This window comes from Dendrobates tinctorius, unplaced genomic scaffold (assembly GCF_039654945.1).
Source record: "Dendrobates tinctorius isolate UK_male_01 unplaced genomic scaffold, ASM3965494v1 ptg000003l, whole genome shotgun sequence".
NCBI classification, from domain to species: Eukaryota; Metazoa; Chordata; class Amphibia; order Anura; family Dendrobatidae; genus Dendrobates; species Dendrobates tinctorius.
The window spans coordinates 57,029,062-57,049,588 of NW_027361671.1; the positions used below are offsets into that span (position 1 = coordinate 57,029,062).

At 48.5% G+C, this 20,527-nt stretch overlaps 1 protein-coding gene across 1 annotated transcript; it reads left to right on the plus strand.

Moving 5' to 3' along the window:
* Positions 1 to 2,336: 2,336 nt before the first annotated feature.
* Positions 2,337 to 15,925, plus strand: ARL14EPL (ARF like GTPase 14 effector protein like). The gene is made up of 4 exons (XM_073576243.1): positions 2,337 to 2,541; positions 10,145 to 10,245; positions 14,488 to 14,621; positions 15,228 to 15,925. The coding sequence occupies exons 2-4, from the start codon at positions 10,153 to 10,155 to the stop codon at positions 15,451 to 15,453; spliced, it is 453 nt and encodes a 150-aa protein (XP_073432344.1). The 5' UTR covers positions 2,337 to 2,541; positions 10,145 to 10,152; the 3' UTR covers positions 15,454 to 15,925.
* Positions 15,926 to 20,527: the final 4,602 nt, after the last annotated feature.

Here is a 20,527-nt window from a genome sequence, read left to right on the forward strand (position 1 = left end):
CTCACTGTACAGGAGAGACCGGAGCGAGGAGCCGGGGCCTGATCACAATAGCTGACAATCTGAGGAAGCAGCAATGCTGAATAACAGTCTACACTGCGTCACTAGATCCTTATACAGGGGTATAATGAGGCCTCACTGTACAGGAGAGACCGGAGCGAGGAGCAGGGGCCTGATCACAATAGCTGACAATCTGAGGAAGCAGCAATGCTGAATAACAGTCTACACTGCGTCACTAGATCCTTATACAGGGGTATAATGAGGCCTCACTGTACAGGAGAGACCGGAGCGAGGAGCTGGGGCCTGATCACAATAGCTGACAATCTGAGGAAGCAGCAATGCTGAATAACAGTCTACACTGCGTCACTAGATCCTTATACAGGGGTATAATGAGGCCTCACTGTACAGGAGAGACCGGAGCGAGGAGCAGGGGCCTGATCATAATAGCTGACAATCTGAGGAAGCAGCAATGCTGAATAACAGTCTACACTGCGTCACTAGATCCTTATACAGGTGTATAATGAGGCCTCACTGTACAGGAGAGACTGGAGCGAGGAGCCGGGGCCTGATCACAAGAGCTGACAATCTGAGGAAGCAGCAATGCTGAATAACAGTCTACACTGCCTCACTAGATCCTTATACAGGGGTGTAATGAGGCCTCACTGCACAGGAGAGACCGGAGCGAGGAGCCGGGGCCTGATCACAAGAGCTGACAATCTGAGGAAGCAGCAATGCTGAATAACAGTCTACACTGCGTCACTAGATCCTTATACAGGGGTATAATGAGGCCTCACTGCACAGGAGAGACCGGAGCGAGGAGCCGGGGCCTGATCACAAGAGCTGACAATCTGAGGAAGCAGCAATGCTGAATAACAGTCTACACTGCATCACTAGATCCTTATACAGGGGTATAATGAGGCCTCACTGCACAGGAGAGACCGGAGCGAGGAGCCGGGGCCTGATCACAAGAGCTGACAATCTGAGGAAGCAGCAATGCTGAATAACAGTCTACACTGCGTCACTAGATCCTTATACAGGGGTGTAATGAGACCTCACTGTACAGGAGAGACCGGAGCGAGGAGCCGGGGCCTGATCACAAGAGCTGACAATCTGAGGAAGCAGCAATGCTGAATAACAGTCTACACTGCGTCACTAGATCCTTATACAGGTGTATAATGAGGCCTCACTGTACAGGAGAGACTGGAGCGAGGAGCCGGGGCCTGATCACAAGAGCTGACAATCTGAGGAAGCAGCAATGCTGAATAACAGTCTACACTGCGTCACTAGATCCTTATACAGGTGTATAATGAGGCCTCACTGTACAGGAGAGACTGGAGCGAGGAGCCGGGGCCTGATCACAAGAGCTGACAATCTGAGGAAGCAGCAATGCTGAATAACAGTCTACACTGCCTCACTAGATCCTTATACAGGGGTGTAATGAGGCCTCACTGCACAGGAGAGACCGGAGCGAGGAGCCGGGGCCTGATCACAAGAGCTGACAATCTGAGGAAGCAGCAATGCTGAATAACAGTCTACACTGCGTCACTAGATCCTTATACAGGGGTATAATGAGGCCTCACTGCACAGGAGAGACCGGAGCGAGGAGCCGGGGCCTGATCACAAGAGCTGACAATCTGAGGAAGCAGCAATGCTGAATAACAGTCTACACTGCATCACTAGATCCTTATACAGGGGTATAATGAGGCCTCACTGCACAGGAGAGACCGGAGCGAGGAGCCGGGGCCTGATCACAAGAGCTGACAATCTGAGGAAGCAGCAATGCTGAATAACAGTCTACACTGCGTCACTAGATCCTTATACAGGGGTGTAATGAGACCTCACTGCACAGGAGAGACCGGAGCGAGGAGCCGGGGCCTGATCACAAGAGCTGACAATCTGAGGAAACAGCAATGTATAACAGTCTACACTGTGTCACTAGATCCTTATACAGGGGTATAATGAGGCCTCACTGCACAGGAGAGACCGGAGCGAGGAGCCGGGGCCTGATCACAAGAGCTGACAATCTGAGGAAACAGCAATGTATAACAGTCTACACTGTGTCACTAGATCCTTATACAGGGGTATAATGAGGCCTCACTGTACAGGAGAGACCGGAGCAAGGAGCCGGGGCCTGATCACAAGAGCTGACAATCTGAGGAAGCAGCAATGCTGAATAACAGTCTACACTGCATCACTAGATCCTTATACAGGGGTATAATGAGGCCTCACTGTACAGGCCTGGAACGAGGACTGTGGAAAACGGATTAATATTAAAAAAGAGCCGTTAAAAGAGCCAAAAGAGCCGGCTCTTTATGGTGAGCGGAGCCGAATGAGCCGGATCGCCAAAAAGAGCCGAACTTCCCATCACTACACAGGACTCTGCTCTGTTACTTCCAGTGTTGGAGTGATGAGACAGAGGTCAGCGCAGGGGCAGATTACCGGCAGCCAATGAGTGAGCAGAGGGCGGTGCTGGGCCCTGGGGCCACCTGGCTGTGAGGTGGGATTATAAAGCACAAGGAGCTGTCACCTTCAGTAGAGCCGCAGGTAATCATTCTGGGTGCAGGGAATTAAGTGAAATTCAGGAGGAAGGAAAGGCAGAAACAAAAACAACTAATGTAAAGGGCTGTTGTAATCACAATACAGCACAGATTAGCTTATAAAGAAATTATTTGGCTCTCTGGGTCTTACAATCTCTTTACCAAGACCTTCTGTAAACCATACAGATCAGATCCTGCCTTCTAATATAGGTACCAGCAGGGGAGCACGCCACACTCCAGTCACACATAATACGCCCTGCTGTCTAGCCTTATGGAGGGCAGTAAAATACCAAAACAAATCAGTATACAGCATCACCCCAGAACACACAGTTGCTTCCATGCTCCAGTTTAGCTGCTCCAGATCTCAGCCACACACAGAAGATGGTGCAGCTGTGTCAGCAAGGAAGCACCAAGTGCACAAGTGGGACATGGAGAGCGCTGCTCCGGCCTCAGTGATCCCTGCAGTCTCCTAACAGTACAGACCCTGGGAGCCTAGACAGGACCCCCGAGATGTGAAGCAGATCACACCCACCCTGCCTCCCTAGAGCCGTCCTGTCAGCCCTGTATCCAAAAGAATGAATCTAGTGTGTTATTCTCTACTCCGGAGGTGGTGACTGGTGTAGAAATCAAGCACATTAGTGCTCGGAACTCAAGTCACATCAGACACTAGTGCAGGAGCAACACGGTGACAAGAGACTAGTGATGGGCGAGTATACGCGTTGCTCAGGTCTCCCCTAGCATGCTCAGGTGTCCTCTGAGTATTTTGGCGTGCTCGGAGATTTCGTTTCTGTCGTCTCAGCTGCATGATTTGCGACTTGTAGACAGGCTGAATACATGTGGGAATTCCCTAACAAACAGGCATTACACACGTATTCAGGCTGTCTAGCAGTCGCAAATCATGCAGCTGAGACGAAGAAAACTAAATCTCCGAGCGCGATAAAAAACCCGGAGACGACTCAAGCATGCTAGGGGAGACCCGAGCAACGAGTATACTCGCTTATCACTACAAGAGACACAACCGATCACGGGCACAGACTCCTCTTTATGTGGCAGCAGTATGGTCTCCTTGTTGGCTTCCACATTGTTACAGTCGGACTTGTCACTTCTGTACATTACCAGCCCATTCTCTGCTTCCACCAGGAGGATGTATCTGGACACTACTACCAGGATGTCTCTGTGATGCCCACACACCTCCTGGCTCCTGGAAGAGGACTTAGCTGGGTTATATGATGTTCTGTTCCCTGTGCTCGCAACAAATCAGTAGTAAACATGGCCCTGGTCAAAATTATGGGGTCGGAAGCCCCTAATGATTCCATAAACACTGGATGTATGCAGAGGCCCAGAGAGGAGGGGAGTCTGACTCCTAGAAAAGTGACCTGCGCTGTAAGCCTAGCTGTATGACCGACACATGTGTGATGTGGTTTGTGCACTAATTGTTCACATGCTGTGTGACTGTTGTATATGTTCAGTGATGTGTGCATTGTGCTTGTGTGACGTGTGTGACGTGTGAGATGTGTGTGCATTGTGCTTGTGTGACGTGTGAGATGTGTGTGCAGTTCTTGTGTGACGTGTGAGGTGTGGGCAGTTCTTGTGTGACTTGTGAGATGTGTGGGCAGTTCTTGTGTGACTTGTGAGATGTGTGTGCAGTTCTTGTGTGACATGTGAGATGTGTGGGCAGTTCTTGTGTGACGTGTGAGGTGTGTGTGCAGTTCTTGTGTGACGTGTGAGATGTGTGTGCAGTTCTTGTGTGACGTGTGAGATGTGTGTGCAGTTCTTGTGTGACGTGTGAGATGTGTGTGCAGTTCTTGTGTGACGTGTGAGATGTGTGGGCAGTTCTTGTGTGACTTGTGAGATGTGTGTGCAGTTCTTGTGTGACGTGTGAGATGTGTGTGCAGTTCTTGTGTGACGTGTGAGATGTGTGTGCAGTTCTTGTGTGACGTGTGAGATGTGTGTGCAGTTCTTGTGTGACGTGTGAGGTGTGGGCAGTTCTTGTGTGACTTGTGAGATGTGTGGGCAGTTCTTGTGTGACTTGTGAGATGTGTGTGCAGTTCTTGTGTGACGTGTGAGATGTGTGGGCAGTTCTTGTGTGACGTGTGAGATGTGTGTGCAGTTCTTCTGTGACGTGTGAGATGTGTGGGCAGTTCTTGTGTGACGTGTGAGATGTGTGTGCAGTTCTTGTGTGACGTGTGAGATGTGTGTGCAGTTCTTGTGTGACGTGTGAGATGTGTGGGCAGTTCTTGTGTGATGTGTGAGATGTGTGGGCAGTTCTTGTGTGACGTGTGAGATGTGTGTGCAGTTCTTGTGTGATGTGTGAGATGTGTGGGCAGTTCTTGTGTGACGTGTGAGATGTGTGTGCAGTTCTTGTGTGACGTGTGAGATGTGTGTGCAGTTCTTGTGTGACGTGTGAGATGTGTGTGCAGTTCTTCTGTGACGTGTGAGATGTGTGTGCAGTTCTTGTGTGACGTGTGAGATGTGTGGGCAGTTCTTGTGTGACGTGTGAGATGTGTGTGCAGTTCTTCTGTGACGTGTGAGATGTGTGTGCAGTTCTTGTGTGACATGTGAGATGTGTGGGCAGTTCTTGTGTGACATGTGAGATGTGTGTGCAGTTCTTCTGTGACGTGTGAGATGTGTAGGCAGTTCTTGTGTGACATGTGAGATGTGTGGGCAGTTCTTGTGTGACGTGTGAGATGTGTGTGCAGTTCTTCTGTGACGTGTGAGATGTGTGTGCAGTTCTGTGACATGTGAGATGTGTGTGCAGTTCTTGTGTGACATGTGAGATGTCTGGGCAGTTCTTGTGTGACATGTGAGATGTGTGTGCAGTTCTTATGTGACGTGTGAGATGTGTGTGCATTGTGCTTGTGTGACGTGTGAGATGTGTGTGCAGTTCTTGTGTGACATGTGAGATGTGCGGGCAGTTCTTGTGTGACATGTGAGATGTGCGGGCAGTTCTTGTGTGACATGTGAGATGTGCGGGCAGTTCTTGTGTGACATGTGAGATGTGTGTGCAGTTCTTGTGTGACATGTGAGATGTGTGGGCAGTTCTGTGACATGTGAGATGTGTGTGCAGTTCTTGTGTGACATGTGAGATGTGTGGGCAGTTCTTCTGTGACATGTGAGATGTGTGTGCAGTTCTTCTGTGACGTGTGAGATGTGTGTGCAGTTCTTGTGTGACGTGTGAGATGTGTGTGCAGTTCTTGTGTGACGTGTGAGATGTGTGGGCAGTTCTTGTGTGACGTGTGAGATGTGTGGGCAGTTCTTGTGTGACGTGTGAGATGTGTAGGCAGTTCTTGTGTGACGTGTGAGATGTGTGGGCAGTTCTTCTGTGACGTGTGAGATGTGTGTGCAGTTCTTGTGTGACATGTGAGATGTGTGGGCAGTTCTTGTGTGACATGTGAGATGTGTGTGCAGTTCTTCTGTGACGTGTGAGATGTGTGTGCTTGTGTGACGTGTGAGATGTGTGTGCAGTTCTTCTGTGACGTGTGAGATGTGTGTGCAGTTCTTCTGTGACATGTGAGATGTGTGTGCAGTTCTTGTGTGACATGTGAGATGTCTGGGCAGTTCTTGTGTGACATGTGAGATGTGTGTGCAGTTCTTATGTGACGTGTGAGATGTGTGTGCATTGTGCTTGTGTGACGTGTGAGATGTGTGTGCAGTTCTTGTGTGACATGTGAGATGTGCGGGCAGTTCTTGTGTGACATGCGAGATGTGCGGGCAGTTCTTGTGTGACATGTGAGATGTGCGGGCAGTTCTTGTGTGACATGTGAGATGTGTGTGCAGTTCTTGTGTGACATGTGAGATGTGTGGGCAGTTCTTCTGTGACATGTGAGATGTGTGTGCAGTTCTTGTGTGACATGTGAGATGTGTGTGCAGTTCTTCTGTGACGTGTGAGATGTGTGTGCAGTTCTTGTGTGACATGTGAGATGTGTGTGCAGTTCTTGTGTGACATGAGATGTGTGGGCAGTTCTTGTGTGACGTGTGAGATGTGTGTGCAGTTCTTCTGTGACGTGTGAGATGTGTGGGCAGTTCTTGTGTGACATGTGAGATGTGTGGGCAGTTCTTGTGTGACGTGTGAGATGTGTGTGCAGTTCTTGTGTGACGTGTGAGATGTGTGTGCAGTTCTTGTGTGACGTGTGAGATGTGCGGGCAGTTCTTGTGTGACGTGTGAGATGTGTGTGCAGTTCTTCTGTGACGTGTGAGATGTGTGGGCAGTTCTTGTGTGACATGTGAGATGTGTGGGCAGTTCTTGTGTGACGTGTGAGATGTGTGTGCAGTTCTTGTGTGACGTGTGAGATGTGTGTGCAGTTCTTGTGTGACGTGTGAGATGTGCGGGCAGTTCTTGTGTGACGTGTGAGATGTGTGTGCAGTTCTTCTGTGACATGTGAGATGTGTGTGCAGTTCTTGTGTGACATGTGAGATGTGTGGGCAGTTCTTGTGTGACGTGTGAGATGTGTGTGCAGTTCTTCTGTGACGTGTGAGATGTGTGGGCAGTTCTTGTGTGACCTGTGAGATGTGTGGGCAGTTCTTGTGTGACGTGTGAGATGTGTGGGCAGTTCTTGTGTGACGTGTGAGATGTGTGTGCAGTTCTTGTGTGACGTGTGAGATGTGTGTGCAGTTCTTCTGTGACGTGTGAGATGTGTGGGCAGTTCTTGTGTGACGTGTGAGATGTGTGGGCAGTTCTTGTGTGACGTGTGAGATGTGTGTGCAGTTCTTGTGTGACATGTGAGATGTGTGTGCAGTTCTTCTGTGACGTGTGAGATGTGTGTGCAGTTCTGTGACGTGTGAGATGTGTGGGCAGTTCTTGTGTGACATGTGAGATGTGTGGGCAGTTCTTGTGTGACGTGTGAGATGTGTGTGCAGTTCTTGTGTGACGTGTGAGATGTGTGGCCAGTTCTTCTGTGACGTGTGAGATGTGTGTGCAGTTCTTGTGTGAGATGTGTGTGCAGTTCTGTGACGTGTGAGATGTGTGGGCAGTTCTTGTGTGACATGTGAGATGTGTGTGCAGTTCTTGTGTGACATGTGAGATGTGTGGGCAGTTCTTGTGTGAAGTGTGAGATGTGTGTGCAGTTCTTCTGTGACGTGTGAGATGTGTGTGCAGTTCTTGTGTGACGTGTGAGATGTGTGGGCAGTTCTTCTGTGACGTGTGAGATGTGTGTGCAGTTCTTCTGTGACGTGTGAGATGTGTGTGCAGTTCTTGTGTGACGTGTGAGATGTGTGTGCAGTTCTTGTGTGACATGTGAGATGTGTGGGCAGTTCTTGTGTGACGTGTGAGATGTGTGTGCAGTTCTTGTGTGACGTGTGAGATGTGTGGGCAGTTCTTCTGTGACGTGTGAGATGTGTGTGCAGTTCTTGTGTGACGTGTGAGATGTGTGTGCAGTTCTTGTGTGACGTGTGAGATGTGTGTGCAGTTCTTGTGTGACGTGTGAGATGTGTGGGCAGTTCTTCTGTGACGTGTGAGATGTGTGTGCAGTTCTTCTGTGACGTGTGAGATGTGTGTGCAGTTCTTCTGTGACGTGTGAGATGTGTGTGCAGTTCTTTGACGTGTGAGATGTGTGTGCAGTTCTTCTGTGACGTGTGAGATGTGTGTGCAGTTCTTGTGTGACATGTGAGATGTGTGTGCAGTTCTTGTGTGACATGAGATGTGTGGGCAGTTCTTGTGTGACGTGTGAGATGTGTGTGCAGTTCTTCTGTGACGTGTGAGATGTGTGGGCAGTTCTTGTGTGACATGTGAGATGTGTGGGCAGTTCTTGTGTGACGTGTGAGATGTGTGTGCAGTTCTTGTGTGACGTGTGAGATGTGTGTGCAGTTCTTGTGTGACGTGTGAGATGTGCGGGCAGTTCTTGTGTGACGTGTGAGATGTGTGTGCAGTTCTTCTGTGACGTGTGAGATGTGTGGGCAGTTCTTGTGTGACATGTGAGATGTGTGTGCAGTTCTTGTGTGACATGTGAGATGTGTGGGCAGTTCTTGTGTGACGTGTGAGATGTGTGTGCAGTTCTTCTGTGACGTGTGAGATGTGTGTGCAGTTCTTCTGTGACGTGTGAGATGTGTGGGCAGTTCTTGTGTGACCTGTGAGATGTGTGGGCAGTTCTTGTGTGACATGTGAGATGTGTGGGCAGTTCTTGTGTGACGTGTGAGATGTGTGTGCAGTTCTTGTGTGACGTGTGAGATGTGTGTGCAGTTCTTCTGTGACGTGTGAGATGTGTGTGCAGTTCTTCTGTGACGTGTGAGATGTGTGGGCAGTTCTTGTGTGACCTGTGAGATGTGTGGGCAGTTCTTGTGTGACATGTGAGATGTGTGGGCAGTTCTTGTGTGACGTGTGAGATGTGTGTGCAGTTCTTGTGTGACGTGTGAGATGTGTGTGCAGTTCTTCTGTGACGTGTGAGATGTGTGTGCAGTTCTTCTGTGACGTGTGAGATGTGTGTGCAGTTCTTGTGTGAGATGTGTGTGCAGTTCTTGTGTGAGACGTGTGTGCTGTTCTTGTGTGACATGTCTGATGTATGTGCTTTGCTGTATGTGTGTGCTGTACTTCGGTGCATGCTGCATGGTGTGCTACATGACATTTGCACTGTGATTTTCAGATGTATGTTCAACATGTTTTTGTTTTGAGAAATAGGATAATTAATCTGATTTTCCATTTCCACCTTTTTTATGCCCATTGGCTTGCACCAGCACGAAATAATAAAGTCAGAGTTACTTCTTCTCCCCAGTTTCTCTCTGCTATTGCTCTGGTTTATGTTTACAGGCTGCAGTGGTGATGTCGTATCTACACCACACATGACCACTGCAGTCAATCACTAAGCTCGGCAGTTATGCCAAGGTAGCGCAAACTGCTGAACCCAGTAACTGGCTGAAGAGGTCACGTTTGTTTAATCGTGACATCACCACTGTGGCCTGTAATCATAGACTGGAGCAGCAGCGGAGAGGCATGGCATCTCTGGATTCAGGAAGTCTGGTTTATTATTTTTTGCCCAGTAAAAGCCAATTGGCATAAAAAATCTTGAAGGAGTTGTCTGGTTAAAACCGAGAAGTCTGCAGTCACTCTGGAATGGAGGGTATTTATGAGCTATACATACCTGCGGCTAGTGGGCAGGGCCTCGCGCAATACACTTCTATACATACAAGTGTACGAAGAGCAAGGCCACACCCACTGGCTGGAGGGGTGTATAAGGCCGGGGTCAGACTTGCGAGAATCTCGCACGTCAATACCCGGCACTCGGGACCGGAGCGCTCAGCTGCATAGAGATACATGCAGCCGCACGCTCCGGTCCCGAGTGCCGATGGCAGTGCCGGGTATTGACGTGCGAGACTCGTGCAAGTTTCTAACAAGTCTGACCCCCGGCCTAACTCGTACATACACTCCGGTCCCGGGTCTGAAACTTTTGAATCCCAGCAGCGCACAGTGTGACTGCAGAATTATCGCTTTTGACCAGGCAACACCCTTAAAAGGGAAAAGCCCTTTAGAATGGGGGACCCTTGCACAGTGTCCGCCCATGGATGTCCATATACAAAAGATGAACAGTGTTCAAAACTAGTTTATTTCTGAAAAAAATAAAAACACCTGATAAAGTATTTCTGCTTCTTATTCTACAAATACATTTCTTTTTATATTCTAGCAAACACAATGACTGAAAAATTGGCTAAAAATAATGAAGGACAAGAAGGCATGGGGATGGATACTGTGAAAGATGACAACCCCAGACCTCTGAAGCAGTTGGTAGGAATTTCATAATGCTCCTTTCAATTTAATCAGTCCATCCTAGAATTCTTATAGATACATAAATGGATCACTTATTCCACATTTACATTTCGGCTCTCTAGTAGACCTTACCTCAGTACTGTGACTGCAGGAACCAGAAATATACTATGTACAGATGACACTTGTCTGCTTACAGGGAGATACCGGTAATCCTCACCCCAGAAAAGAAAGATGAAATACTGAAGGCCACAGTAACCCAGGTGTAACAGGCCATAGTAGACCCCAAGTCCCGACTATACCCGGGGTTAAAGCGACCTAGGCTTAATTATACCGGGTATAGTATGACCCAAGTCATTTTATATCCCCTTATGCCAGATTGTACCCCACTTGATATCAGCAGTGTTGAGTGAGATACACAGGAATTACTTAAATTCTCAACATCTTATCGGGGGTTCAGGTTTGTCAGGTACAGTGGGGCAAAAAAGTGTTTAGTCAGTCAGCAATAGTGCAAGTTCCACCACTTAAAAAGATGAGAGGCGTCTGTAATTTACATCATAGGTAGACCTCAACTATGGGAGACAAACTGAGAAAAAAAAATCCAGAAAATCACATTGTCTGTTTTTTTTTCATTTTATTTGCATATTATGGTGGAAAATAAGTTTTTGGTCAGAAAGAAAATTTCATCTCAATACTTTGTGATATATCCTTTGTTGGCAATGACAGAGGTCAAACGTTTTCTGTAAGTCTTCACAAGGTTGCCACACACTGTTGTTGGTATGTTGGCCCATTCCTCCATGCAGATCTCCTCTAGAGAAGTGATGTTTTTGGCTTTTCGCTTGGCAACACGGACTTTCAACTCCCTCCAAAGGTTTTCTATAGGGTTGAGATCTGGAGACTGGCTAGGCCACTCCAGGACCTTGAAATGCTTTTTACGAAGCCACTCCTTCGTTGCCCTGGCGGTGTGCTTTGGATCATTGTCATGTTGAAAGACCCAGCCACGTTTCATCTTCAATGCCCTTGCTGATGGAAAGAGGTTTGCACTCAAAATCTCACGATACATGGCCCCATTCATTCTTTCATGTACCCGGATCAGTCGTCCTGGCCCCTTTGCAGAGAAACAGCCCCAAAGCATGATGTTTCCACCACCATGCTTTACAGTAGGTATGGTGTTTGATGGATGCAACTCAGTATTCTTTTTCCTCCAAACACAACAAGTTGTGTTTCTACCAAACAGTTCCAGTTTGGTTTTATCAGACCATAGGACATTCTCCCAAAACTCCTCTGGATCATCCAAATGCTCTCTAGCAAACTTCAGACGGGCCCGGACATGTACAGGCTTAGGCAGTGCGACACGTCTGGCACTGCAGGATCTGAGTCCATGGTGGCGTAGTGTGTTACTTATGGTAGGCCTTGTTACATTGGTCCCAGCTCTCTGCAGTTCATTCGCTAGGTCCCCCCGCGTGGTTTTGGGATTTTTGCTCACCGTTCTTGTGATCATTCTGACCCCACGGGGTGGGATTTTACGTGGAGCACCAGATCGAGGGAGATTATCAGTGGTCTTGTATGTCTTCCATTTTCTAATTATTGCTCCCACAGTTGATTTCTTCACTCCAAGCTGGTTGGCTATTGCAGATTCAGTCTTCCCAGCCTGGTGCAGGGCTACAATTTTGTTTCTGGTGTCCTTTGACAGCTCTTTGGTCTTCACCATAGTGGAGTTTGGAGTCAGACTGTTTGAGGGTGTGCACAGGTGTCTTTTTATACTGATAACAAGTTTAAACAGGTGCCATTACTACAGGTAATGAGTGGAGGAAAGAGAAGACTCTTAAAGAAGAAGTTACAGGTCTGTGAGAGCCAGAAATCTTGATTGCTTGTTTCTGACCAAATACTTATTTTCCACCATAATATGCAAATAAAATGAAAAAAAAACAGACAATGTGATTTTCTGGATTTTTTTTTCTCAGTTTGTCTCCCATAGTTGAGGTCTACCTATGATGTAAATTACAGACGCCTCTCATCTTTTTAAGTGGTGGAACTTGCACTATTGCTGACTGACTGAATACTTTTTTGCCCCACTGTAAGTTATGTGAGAAGATAACTGACAATCTTTAGGTTCTAAACACAGATTTTTATTACTTGAACCAGAAAAACTTCAATCAGTAAAAATACTAGACAATGATTTAATGAGATAAAGATTGTACCGCACTTATCAGTAGTCACACATTACCAGCAGCCGTGTGTCTGATAGTAAGAGATCGGCACACTTTTCAGCCAATCAGAGACAGGGTGAGAAAGCCAGCGACGTGATAAGATCAAGGTACAATGGCATTGTAAGGGGTACTTCACACATAGCGAGATCGTTAGCGAGATCACTGAAACGTCACAGGTTTTGAGACGCAACAGCGACCTCGCCAGCGATCTCGCTACTTGTGACACATAGCGGCGACCGGCCCCCCGCTGCGATATCGCTGATCGTGCTGGAATGTCCTAGGCCATTTTTTGATTGTTGGCGTCCCGCTGGCCAGCACGCATCGCTGTGTTTGATGCCGACGAGCGACATCGCTGGTGATGCAGAACTCAGGGACACAGATGTGATTTTGCTTTGTCTTTTCAACGCCCCCTCAGCTCCGATTGGTGGTCTCAAATTAGGATCTTTGTAGCGTTTCCTTTTATAGGTCAGCTATCAATTATATGCAATCAGTTATAATAATCGTGTGTCCCCGTGTCAGTGACTGTGGATCCACGAATAAATAGCGCACTAGCGACTCAGACAGGGATGCTGAAGTAAACCGCGTAGTGATAGCGCAGTAGTGGCCACCAATCGGAGCAGAGGGGCGTGGAAAAGGCAACGCTGAAGCACGCCTATCGAGGTCTGAGTCGTCAGAATAGCTGCTGTGTGACAAGGTCCCAACGACCACCGAGGTCGTTATATGGATCGCCGTATCGTTGCTGCGTCATTGAATAGATCTGCCTGTTTGACCATGTAGCGACGTACCAGCGATCCTTACCAGGTCGTATCGTTGTTGGGATCGCTGGAGGGTCGCTATGTGTAACGGTACCCTAAGGTAAAGGCCCTTAACTTACTGGACAGCAGTGTAATCTCAGATGTAATGACTATTGTCCGTTACTTGTCACACTGTGATTAACAACACACATACCTTCCCACTACGTGTAAGTCAGTTTTAAGTTATTAAAAAATAGCATCTAAAATCTATCTCATTAACAAGGTCTCATAAAATAGAGGGGTAGCCTGGAGGGGTATAGTTTGGCCTAGGACAGTTTATCCCCCGGGGTACATTCTGGCCTGGGCCAAACAATACCCAAATTTAATCTGGACGGGTTAATTTGGCCTGTTACACCTGAACTAGTAATATACACAATACTTCTTTTAGAGTGCTAGCTATAATGCTCACAGCAAATGCCACTCTACGGTGCAGTCATTCGCCCCCGTTGCCTCCATTGGACCACCAATGAGAAATGCCAACTCTTCTAGGTGATCTTTCTTTTTGGGAAGGGGAGTGTTTAGTAAATTCTGTAAAATGATTTATTTATTATGCTTTGCTTATATAGCGCTATCATATTCCACAGCTCTTCAAATTGTCATGCATTAAAGGGGAACTGATTATAACAGCATACATTTCTATGTGCAAAGATTTATAAAGTGAAATTCAGAAAACGGTATACCGTGCTTGGCATTCTGCTATAAAGCGCGTTAAAGGGGCTGTTTCCTTTCAGGAAATCTTCATCCCCAGTTCCAGTTTATTATAAAGTAACAAACTCACCATCCCCAGTGCTGAGTTTCTGATGCTGTTCGCAGTGTCCGGTATGGTGTGCGGTACGTACGTTACGTCATCAGCGTGGCAGTCGATCAGTGAGCTTAGCGGTTCTGAAGTAGGTGGGTGTTCTGTTTTCTCACCGATTGACTACCGTGCTGTCAGCGTGTCGTCAGCACCGCAGCCACTACTGGACATCGGGAGCAATGCTAGAGACTCGATGCAGGGATGGTGAGTAACAAACTACTGCTGAGAAACCAATCACATTATGAAGAATACTTTGTCCACCATCTGCCCTCAATCAACTTCACCAGGATTGTCTGAAAACTGTTATCAGAACAATAGTTTCACAGACAAAACTTTTTGCAAATGTCCTTTATAGTACATGCCAGGTTCATGATAATAATAGTAATAGAGTCGTGGGCATAGCATGGAGACTACATAAGGTACAGATAATTCATTATCACTTTTGTCATTATTGTTTTCCCAGCAAATTGAGAGACAGCTGAAATGTTTAGCTTTCCAGAACCCTGGACCTCAGGTCGCCGACTTTAATCCTGAAACTCGAAAACAAAAGAAGAAAGCCTACATGTCTCAGATGAATGGATATTACACTACCAACAAGTAAGGCGTAGAGGAGTACATCAAACTGGGCACATTGGTTTTCTCTATTCTTTGTGGGTTGGGAGACATCTGTCAATCCAGCTGAGATGGGCAGGAAACAAGAGTGGTCACAGAGTGGTGACACAACCAAACCTTCATAAGGGCAGTCTGTCTCCTTATAGTCTCAGGCCCCTGATGACACCAGTTTGGTGAAACATGTTGGGAAGGCTAATGGTTCTCAGCCTGTAACAGCAAGTGTGATGGTGGGCTCAAAGCAATGGATAGGGATCAGAATACACTGTGGACCGCGGCCACGCAGCCCTCAGATATAAGTAATTAATAATCTATTACCGCCCTATATACGGGGATAATTATGGAAATTCCTATAAAAGTTGCGGTAATCTCGATATAGGACTTTTATCCATCGCACTGTGTGGTTTTAATTTTTAGTGCACTTCCTTCTAATTATTAATTGATAGAATAAGTTATGTTTTTTATTCAGGTCTTTAGTTTATGAGTTGTCTTTGGCAATATGTTAAAATGAAGTAATGAATCGCCCTACGCTGACTGAGGAACAGTGATGGTGGCATCCGGTATCATCTGACACAACTGTCCTGTCTTTCTCAGGGTCGCTGTCAAGAAATATGACAAGAAGGGTAAACTCCTGTGTAATAACCGGGACCTGTGTGACTGCCTGGAGGAGAGCTGCAAAGGCTGCTTCTATCCTTGCCCCAAGTGCGGCTCCTGCAAATGTGGCCCCGAGTGTCGCTGCAACAGGAAGTGGGTGTATGACCGAATACAGACCGAGGCTGGCGACATCATTAGCAAGCTGCCGTTTTATGTGCCCGATTAATAGCGGAAGGTTTTCTACAGCGTTATCTAAGGGGTGTGTTCAATGGAGAAGACAGACAACATTTGTATTTTGTAAATCTTCCTAATTACATATGTAACGAGGTGTAAGTGTATTGTAATAGCGCCATCTTTTCCAGTTTCCAGAGTCGTCCGTGCTCCGGTCCCACATGAAGGCTCCTCTTTTTGTCGGCTCACACAGTGCCCGTTGTGTAGGACAGAGCTAGTTCCTTCAATGTAAGCCTATGGCGCCTCAGAACGAGCCTCCAAAGACTTAGGGCTATTTCAGATGTCCATGATAATCGGTCCGATGTCAGAGCTCAATGAGGGGGCTAGCAGAGCAGCAGACCGACGCTGGAAACTGGGAAAGACCACGATCAATAAGATCATTAATACACTTACATTAAAATACATAAGTACTTATAGCAGTTTGTGAAAAAAAAAATTTTGGCGGCACTTTTTGAAAGGGGTTATCCAGTCCAAATTGACAAGCCTGCACTCTCTCTGTGTGACTGCAGACTTATGAATCTCCCCAGTGCGCACACAGTATGCTGCGGGAATTCTCCAGTGTCTGAGCGGAGGCTGGAGGGTATGTATGAGTGATACATACTCCTGGCCAGGGCAATTCTAGAGGCTGTGGCCTCACTCCATACACTTGTATAGAGGGACGCTGCACCCCATCTAGTGATGCGGCCGTCTTACTGGTGGTGGCCTCACTCCATACACTTGTATAGAGGGACGCTGCACCCCATCTAGAGATGCAGCCGTCTGACTAGAGGCTGTGGCCTCACTCCATACACTTGTATAGAGGGACGCTGCACCCCATCTAGTGATGCGGCCGTCTGACTAGAGGCTGTGGCCTCACACCATACACTTGTATAGAGGGACGCTGCACCCCATCTAGTGATGCGGCCGTCTGACTAGAGGCTGTGGCCTCACTCCATACACTTGTATAGAGGGACGCTGCACCCCATCTAGTGATGCGGCCGTCTGACTAGAGGCTGTGGCCTCACACCATACACTTGTATAGAGGGACGCTGCACCCCATCTAGTGATGCGGCCGTCTGACTAGAGGCTGTGGCCTCACTCCATACACTTGTATAGAGGGACGCTGCACCCCATCTAGTGATGCGGCCGTCTGACTAGAGGCTGTGGCCTCACTCCATACACTTGTATAGAGGGACGCTGCACCCCATCTAGTGATGCGGCCGTCTTACTGGTGGTGGCCTCACTCCATACACTTGTATAGAGGGACGCTGCACCCCATCTAGTGATGCGGCCGTCTGACTAGAGGCTGTGGCCTCACTCCATACACTTGTATAGAGGGACGCTGCACCCCATCTAGTGATGCGGCCCTCTGACTGGTGGTGGCCTCACTCCAAACACTTGTATAGAGGGATGCTGCACCCCATCTAGTGATGCGGCCCTCTGACTGGTGGTGGCCTCACTCCAAACACTTGTATAGAGGGACGCTGCAACCCATCTAGTGATGCGGCCGACTAGAGGCTGTGGCCTCACTCCATACACTTGTATAGAAGGACGCTGCACCCCATCTAGTGATGCGGCCGACTGACTAGAGGCTGTGGCCTCACTCCATACACTTGTATAGAGGGACGCTGCACCCCATCTAGTGATGCGGCCGTCTTTCTGGTGGTGGCCTCACTCCATACACTTGTATAGAAGGACGCTGCACCCCATCTAGTGATGCGGCCGACTGACTAGAGGCTGTGGCCTCACTCCATACACTTGTATAGAGGGACGCTGCACCCCATCTAGTGATGCGGCCGTCTTTCTGGTGGTGGACTCACTCCATACACTTGTATAGAGGGACGCTGCAACCCATCTAGTGATGCGGCCGACTAGAGGCTGTGGCCTCACTCCATACACTTGTATAGAAGGACGCTGCACCCCATCTAGTGATGCGGCCGTCTGACTAGAGGCTGTGGCCTCACTCCATACACTTGTATAGAGGGACGCTGCACCCCATCTAGTGATGCGGCCGTCTTTCTGGTGGTGGCCTCACTCCATACACTTGTATAGAGGGACGCTGCACCCCATCTAGTGATGCGGCCGTCTGACTAGAGGCTGTGGCCTCACTCCATACACTTGTATAGAGGGACGCTGCACCCCATCTAGTGATGCGGCCGTCTTACTGGTGGTGGCCTCACTCCATACACTTGTATAGAGGGACGCTGCACCCCATCTAGTGATGCGGCCGTCTGACTAGAGGCTGTGGCCTCACTCCATACACTTGTATAGAGGGACGCTGCACCCCATCTAGTGATGCGGCCGTCTTACTGGTGGTGGCCTCAATCCATACACTTGTATAGAGGGACGCTGCACCCCATCTAGTGATGCGGCCGTCTGACTAGAGGCTGTGGCCTCACTCCATACACTTGTATAGAGGGACGCTGCACCCCATCTAGTGATGCGGCCCTCTGACTAGAGGCTGTGGCCTCACTCCATACACTTGTATAGAGGGACGCTGCACCCCATCTAGTGATGCAGCCGTCTGACTAGAGGCTGTGGCCTCACTCCATACACTTGTATAGAGGGACGCTGCACCCCATCTAGTGATGCGGCCGTCTTACTGGTGGTGGCCTCACTCCATACACTTGTATAGAGGGACGCTGCACCCCATCTAGTGATGCGGCCGTCTGACTAGAGGCTGTGGCCTCACTCCATACACTTGTATAGAGGGACGCTGCACCCCATCTAGTGATGCGGCCCTCTGACTGGTGGTGGCCTCACTCCAAACACTTGTATAGAGGGATGCTGCACCCCATCTAGTGATGCGGCCCTCTGACTGGTGGTGGCCTCACTCCAAACACTTGTATAGAGGGACGCTGCAACCCATCTAGTGATGCGGCCGACTAGAGGCTGTGGCCTCACTCCATACACTTGTATAGAAGGACGCTGCACCCCATCTAGTGATGCGGCCGACTGACTAGAGGCTGTGGCCTCACTCCATACACTTGTATAGAGGGACGCTGCACCCCATCTAGTGATGCGGCCGTCTTTCTGGTGGTGGCCTCACTCCATACACTTGTATAGAGGGACGCTGCAACCCATCTAGTGATGCGGCCGACTAGAGGCTGTGGCCTCACTCCATACACTTGTATAGAAGGACGCTGCACCCCATCTAGTGATGCGGCCGTCTGACTAGAGGCTGTGGCCTCACTCCATACACTTGTATAGAGGGACGCTGCACCCCATCTAGTGATGCGGCCGTCTTTCTGGTGGTGGCCTCACTCCATACACTTGTATAGAGGGACGCTGCACCCCATCTAGTGATGCGGCCGTCTGACTAGAGGCTGTGGCCTCACTCCATACACTTGTATAGAGGGACGCTGCACCCCATCTAGTGATGCGGCCGTCTTACTGGTGGTGGCCTCACTCCATACACTTGTATAGAGGGACGCTGCACCCCATCTAGTGATGCGGCCGTCTGACTAGAGGCTGTGGCCTCACTCCATACACTTGTATAGAGGGACGCTGCACCCCATCTAGTGATGCGGCCCTCTGACTGGTGGTGGCCTCACTCCAAACACTTGTATAGAGGGACGCTGCACCCCATCTAGTGATGCGGCCCTCTGACTGGTGGTGGCCTCAATCCATACACTTGTATAGAGGGACGCTGCACCCCATCTAGTGATGCGGCCGTCTGACTAGAGGCTGTGGCCTCACTCCATACACTTGTATAGAGGGACGCTGCACCCCATCTAGTGATGCGGCCGTCTTTCTGGTGGTGGCCTCACTCCATACACTTGTATAGAGGGACGCTGCACCCCATCTAGTGATGCGGCCGTCTGACTAGAGGCTGTGGCCTCACTCCATACACTTGTATAGAGGGACGCTGCACCCCATCTAGTGATGCGGCCGTCTGACTAGAGGCTGTGGCCTCACTCCATACACTTCTATAGAGGGACGCTGCACCCCATCTAGTGATGCGGCCATCTGACTAGAGGCTGTGGCCTCACTCCATACACTTGTATAGAGGGACGCTGCACCCCATCTAGTGATGCGGCCGTCTGACTAGAGGTGGTGGCCTTGCGCAATACAAGTATATGGAAGTGAGGCCACGCCCACTGACCCGGAGCATGTAAAACTTATACATACCCTCCGTATCCCCACAAAGCACAGTACGTGAGCTGGGGGGATTCATAAGTCTGCAATCACACAGAGTACCTGCAGACTTAGCGATATGGACCGGACAACCCCTTTAAATAAGTAGGAATTATCCCAAAAGTGACTTGTATGTCAGTCAGATAAGTCATACAAGTTTAAATCATTTCTGTTCAGCTGCTATTAAACTTAACAGACCCACAGCATAGTCCTGACTGGAAAAAGGTGGTCCAGTCACTCTTACTGAAAAGGAACCGGTCAGCAAGAAAAGGCAGTCTAATCTGCAGACACCATGTTATAGAGGGGAGAGCAGAGAACACTGACATATAGTTTAGTGAGAAAACATTCAGTATAACCAGTGATTATATGTTTGTTATCATAGGACCGCCCACTGGACCAATCAGTGACTGACAGCTTTCTTTGTATAAGTGTATAGAGAGATGGCTGTCAGTCACTGATAGGACCGCCCACTGGACCCAAAATCTCAGAACCAGCAGAGGTTAAATTGATTGAATCACAGATTATACTGAATCTTTTCTCACAAAACTATATGTCAGTCCCCTCTATGACATGGTGCCTGCAGATTGGACTGCATTTTCATGGTGACAGGTTCCCTTTAAGTGTCGGTGAGAAGAACTGACCTGGTTTGGGTCATGTCATTTCTGTAACAATCCCATTAACGTCTGTTTATGTAAATGGATAGTTTATTGGCAGCCTTTTAAGCTTTTATTGACGGTGTACTAAGGTGTAAAGCTACAGACAGTACAGTTGGGATTTTTGTGTGGCATGTAATGCAAAACTCAGACGTGTATGAGACTCTGCTTTATATCCATCTGTCCTGGAGCCCATCGAAGGAATATATTGTTTTTTTTCTTTGTGGCATATTCTATTGGAGGTGTTCTTGCTTAATAGGATCATTTTAAAGAGTAACCATCTTTGTAATTTTTATTTCA